Source organism: Podarcis muralis, chromosome 9, assembly GCF_964188315.1.
Source record: "Podarcis muralis chromosome 9, rPodMur119.hap1.1, whole genome shotgun sequence".
Classification (NCBI taxonomy): domain Eukaryota; kingdom Metazoa; phylum Chordata; class Lepidosauria; order Squamata; family Lacertidae; genus Podarcis; species Podarcis muralis.
In genome coordinates this window covers 39,279,066-39,284,524 of record NC_135663.1, presented here as the reverse complement: position 1 = coordinate 39,284,524, position 5,459 = coordinate 39,279,066, and the positions used below count along the sequence as shown (strand labels likewise).

At 41.7% G+C, this 5,459-nt stretch overlaps 1 protein-coding gene and 1 non-coding gene across 2 annotated transcripts; both read right to left on the bottom strand.

The window, feature by feature from the left end:
* Window positions 1–1,100: 1,100 nt before the first annotated feature.
* RPS3A (ribosomal protein S3A) lies at window positions 1,101–5,170 on the bottom strand. The gene is made up of 6 exons (XM_028743832.2): window positions 5,015–5,170; window positions 4,029–4,132; window positions 3,439–3,626; window positions 2,448–2,656; window positions 1,559–1,668; window positions 1,101–1,259 (listed from the first exon to the last, which is right to left on the bottom strand). The coding sequence occupies exons 1-6, from the start codon at window positions 5,074–5,076 to the stop codon at window positions 1,138–1,140; spliced, it is 795 nt and encodes a 264-aa protein (XP_028599665.1). The 5' UTR covers window positions 5,077–5,170; the 3' UTR covers window positions 1,101–1,137.
* LOC114604796 (small nucleolar RNA SNORD73) lies at window positions 1,436–1,502 on the bottom strand. The gene has a single exon (XR_003708434.1). It is a non-coding gene; the product is annotated as a small nucleolar RNA SNORD73 (small nucleolar RNA).
* Window positions 5,171–5,459: the final 289 nt, after the last annotated feature.

Genomic DNA, 5,459 nt, shown 5'->3' with positions numbered 1-5,459 from the left:
GGCGTGGGGGCCGACCAAAGTTGACGACCTTTTTTTTAGGATTGAAGTTATTGAGCGCTTCCCCCCCCCTTTTTTTTTTTAGGATTGGAGTTGTTGGGACTTCTTTTAGGATTGAAGCCATTGAGGGTTTTTTTAGGATTTTACCCCAGGAAATAAACTGCCACAGGGGCCGGATTAAACCAACCAGAGGGGCCAATTAGGCCCCCAAAACGGACTTTGGACATGCTTGATTTATACTATTATTAAACCAACAAAGTTTCCAATTTAAAATTTTCTAATGTTAATAGTTATGCTTCTGAAAAAACAAGTATTTAACTGTGCTTCAGTAAATCTGGTTTTAATAAACCTAGGAGTACAATCCAAATCTTTCAGTACATAGACATGCTCTTTTGTTGAAAAAAAAACCTTAATATGCTTACATACAAGTGACAGAATGTCTGCCTCTCTGTGTAGATAACAAACAAAATCACTTGAAGAGTAATTGACTTTGTTTAAGTTACTACCTGAGCTCAACCTTTATATATTATGTTCAAAGCCACCCAGATTGCCTGGGGCAACCCAGTCAGATGAGTGGGGTATTAACAATACTAATAATAATTTCTGAAAGTTTATTTTGCTGAAAGTGGCTTGATTCGCAGACTATTTGCCCAAGGTGTAGGGTAGGAATTTCAAATACATCAAATATTAAGTAGAAATTGCACACTGGTTCTTAACATACACTGCAACCCTTTATATCAGCATTTGATTGACAGTTCACAATTCAACTTGTTAACGTCCATATTTTCTTACCAACTAGTTTGGTTGATCCAGACTAAACTAACTTGAATGGGAACTACAACTCAACTTACTGCCTTTAGAATCTTCAATGTCTCAAGTATTAATTGACAACATGCTTTCTAGATAGAGAAGCAAACACTGAATAGCTGTACAAGCATTTTTTTCAAGTGGCTTTAATTATCTCATTCAACCATAGTCACTTTGTTCAACTACTCCTACCTACAAATCACTCTAATATCTGCACTCCATCTTGTATACCTTGAAGTATAATGGCCAATTGTGTTTATAAAAAAGAAAAAGACACAAAGCCCGTAACCATGCCATTTATATTAAATCTTTCTTTTATTTTTGTATCTGATTTTAGACAGACTCTTGCACAGGGGGCTCATACCCATCAGCTCGCTCTACCTTGGCACCAGTTTCATCACCTGATGGCTTTCCAGCACCACCACCTTCACCATGCAGCTCCATCAGCTTGCCCACTGCAAATAATAATGCAACAGTTTGAATTAACACCGAGACAATTTTATGCTAAGATTCTACATTTAAAGTTAACAAAGTGCTTCTAAAGAATGAAGCCATGTTAAAAATCAAATTGATTGGCTGCTCAATACACTTTTTGAAAACAATCAAGACTTCACCTTTTATGATTTATGGGAATGTCAGAATTTGAAAATAGTAATCATTGTTTCATCTGGGACCGAAACAAATTGTCATCATTCATTCCCAACCAATGAATATAGCAAAAAATATTCTTTAGATAAGATACCAGAATGCTTACATTCAAACTTGGGCTTCTTAAGCATCTTGACTTTACGAACATAGACATCATGAAGGGGATAGATGGACTGACATGCTTTTTCTATGTCTTTCCCAATGCTGTCTGGGATGCTAGAATGACAGGAAATAAAGTTTGACTTATTATGTTCAAATTAAGAATCACAGTATTGAAAACCCCCCAAAGTAGTACCATTGTTTTTGGTAGTACCATTACATATCCCCCCAAAAGTAGTACCATTACATATCCCAGAAAGCAGCCATTATTGCTGGAGCCTGAATGGAGATGACAGTTCTCCTCCACTGACTCTGCACCACAGTGATAAAAAAAGGATTGCAACTGAACCTGTGACTCCACATTTGAGCCAAAAACTTAACTGCCTCTGATTATGGAGGCAGTGCATAGCCATCCTGATTGGCACATTGGCAGACTTATGCTCCATGAATTTGTCAGAAAGATCTCAAGGAGCAAAGTCACACTGTAACATACCTCCACAACGGTAATTCTACTAAGGAATTTTATGGTGCCTGTCTCACTGAAACCCCATCACAAACACATGAGATTGCTACACGTGACTAGCAAACAATTCAAGAAGATTCAATATATTTGCCGAAAATTTGGATAAAATTTGATAAATTATTTGGATAAAACAAGTATTAAGATACAACGAATGATTCATAAGAATATTGTTTTCGTAATACAGAGGAGCTGACAGAACAACTCTCCCACCATAAACTGAAGCTGACAGGACTGTGCTGTATGGAAATGGGTGTTAACGGTTGGCCTGGAACAGCTAAAATCTGCTGGAGTATTTATATACACTGCTATGAAAATTAAAGCTAGATGGAATAAAAACTGCCTTCCTAAACATGGGACACAAATTTTAACCTACAGTTTATTGACAACTTCTTTCAGGTCATTTGTCTGCACTTCTCGTGTCATGATTTCCACCATCTTCTTGCGGATTTGGCGGACTTGCTGGTGTTGGGCATAGGAAGTCTTGCGAATCTGGTTAGTTCGCTTCTTGGTGAAGCCAACACAGAAAAGACGCAGAAGATATCCATCTGTAGTTTTTACATCCACATGGGCCTCAATCATTGTCTGGAAAAAATAATGTACTTGAGTAAAAGTGTCTACTATAAATCTTGGACCAAGCAAAAAGATCAGGTGTTCAATGCTAAGTGCAACAAAGGAAGGATTATATCAACACAGTCATCCAAGTAGCCACATCTACAAATCAAGGCCCCCATACCCAGTTACCGCGTTAGAAACGGAATGCCTGGCTTTCATTTTTGATCCAGACAGCTCAAAAGCCACATTTTTCAAGACAACTTTGGTTCTTGAAACTGAAATTCATTCTGATTGTGCAGATAAAATATAACTACAGGGTGTATTGCTAGTGTGTGAAAAGTCAAGTTCCATGGATCCCCAGGCATGCACCTCCAGATGGTGGAAACATCAGGCGCCAACCTGGCACCTGGGCACCTTCACTTGGTTGCAAGAGGCCAATAGCCAGGTGCAAGATGTGCCTGGTAAATTTCGAGTGTTACCCAGTTAGCTAGCAATCTTTCATGATTATAAAATTTCAAATATGAATTTGGCACTGTGGGTATGCTGTGAAATCTTTATTCACTATCCAGTCAGACTTTTTTAAACAAATCTGCTTTTATAGTTCCAACAAAAAACCAATTTTCTCCCCTTGAGAAAGGGGAGTGTGGGGAGAATATTCTGGGTGAGAGCATAGAACTGGATCCAGCAATGGGGCAAGTTGATCCTGTGATGCTAAGAGAGGATTATCCAGTACGTAAGATTTCCACCACCCTGCAACAGCAATGAAGTGCAGCATTTACAGATTAGCACAATTACATGCAAATATTACGAACCTGCCATTTTTTGACCATCGAACACATTTTGTCACGTGTGAGATCCATTCCATGAAAGTTTGTCAGACAGTTTTTCCCTTGCACATCTTCTGTAATCAGTTTGAATTTACGGAAGGCGACTTCGTCATTCTGCAGGTCAGCAAGACTTACTTCAAATACTCGACCCTTAAGTCCATCTGAGGCAATTTCTAAAAACACAAAATAATGTTAATGCGTCTTTCATGCAGACTCATAATAAACTGTTAATGTAATAGCTAGAAACGAAAGTGTTTTGCCAATTTATTTCCTCCAGGGAATATGCACAGGAGTGCAAGCTTTCCAAACAAACTGCCCTATAGACACTTTCAAGCAGTTTTGAATTCTTTTGCTTTGCATTTCACAAAAATCCCAAGGCAGATAAGAATTCAACATCTCTGCAGTTAAAATTAGAAGGTTTGAGGCCTTGCTTTTAGAGTTGAAACATGGCACATACAACAATTAGTTTATAAATAAGTAGTAGCACCTATCAACTCAGCATATTTTTACCTAGCAAGCCTTAGAATAAATCTTTTTTCAAAATTATGTAGCAGTTTTCTATCTAGGTAACTTACTTGTTCCCTGAGTCCTGGTGACCAATGTCTTCCCAATGTTTCGAATATTGAACATTGCTGGGGCCTTGACATCATACCAGTCCTTCTTTGAAAAGGGATCAACCCTGATTTCCAGGAAAAGAGAAAAGCTTTGTCAGACCTGCAACTTCCTATAATTCCAGAAACATTTGGAATACAGGAAGATAGATGTCTTATACAGAATAAAGATTTCTGGGTCCATCTAGCATTATCTATACTCGGCAACACATCTCCAGGGTTTCAGGGAAGTCTTCACCTTCTGCATGTGACTCCCTTGATATCCCAGCAAAACACCAAAGTTAATATTTTATGCAGTTTTCACCCATCTACGCTGTCTGAACTGGGCCTGCAATCAAGTCCTGATGCCAAAAACTCTGCTTTTCATCCTTCTAAGTTATATCAAGAAAGGCGTAAACGGTGCTGAATTTACAGCACAGTCCTATCCGTGTCTACCCAAAAGCAAGCTCAATTCAAGGAAAAGTCAGGTGAGGCTAGCAGCGTTAGTCAGCTGCCACTTTACATCCCTGAACTACACTACCTGAGCTTTGGAGCCACCAGGCAAAATGATCGCCAGTACGTGATGCTTCTTTGAAACTCCCCATTTTATTTCAAAGTTCTGCTTATAGCAGGGTGCACGCTTAACTGGGCCCGACAATTACTAGGAGGGAAAGGCCGGACGGGGCCCCCCAACTCAGGCCCCCCAAATCAGGGCTCCAGGCACGAGATCTGCAGCCCGGCCCCTCCCCGCCCCTGGGGAACTCGCACGTGCCCGTTCTAGAACGATTCCCGCGCGCTCCCCTGCCCGCCCGCTTCCCTTAGAGAGCCGCCATGTCAGCAGCGCTTTCCCTACACCCACCAACCACTCTCCTCAATCCGACCAACATCGGAGGCATCCGACGTTTGCGGGCCGCGGCTCCCCCTCGGCCGCGCTCCGGCTACCCCGAAGCTTCTGCCCCGGCCTGACTTACACTTTCTTCTTGGCGCCTTTCTTGCCTCCTTTGGTGAGGCGCTTGTTCTTGCCAACCGCCATAGTGCCGCGCCGGGAGAAAAAGAGGCCGGAAACTCGACGCCCCGCGAGATTATACGAGAACCGGGCTCGCGCGAGATCTAATGCCGCTTTCCGCGCGTATCGCGAGAAACGGAGGGTCTCGGAAGAGCCAGCATGCGGCGGGAAGTCACAGCGGCCTCTGGCGGTAGGTTGTCTGTTTTGCACTCTCAGGCGAGTTAAGGAAGTACGCTCTGGACGCCTTTCCCTTGTTGAATCAGCAATGTCTTTTCCACGTGGTACAGGCTGAAAATCATCAAGGGTTTATCCCTGGTAAATGCACGCGACACCCATGAAAAAAAGCCGTATCTCTTCCGCGAAGTTGCTTTTTCGCAGAACTCCATTCCAGCAAAAACCAGGAGATTCTT

Bases quoted from the DNA above. Each gene is read 5' to 3' on its own strand.
- RPS3A (XM_028743832.2), bottom strand. From the start codon at position 5,076: ATGGCGGTTGGCAAGAACAAGCGCCTCACCAAAGGAGGCAAGAAAGGC. The intron at 2,657-3,438 runs GTTCGTAATATT...TATTTTTTCCAG, and splicing joins CGATGGTCAAAAAATGGCAG to ACAATGATTGAGGCCCATGT. The intron at 1,669-2,447 runs GTAGGTTAAAAT...CTGTCATTCTAG, and splicing joins AAAGAAGTTGTCAATAAACT to CATCCCAGACAGCATTGGGA.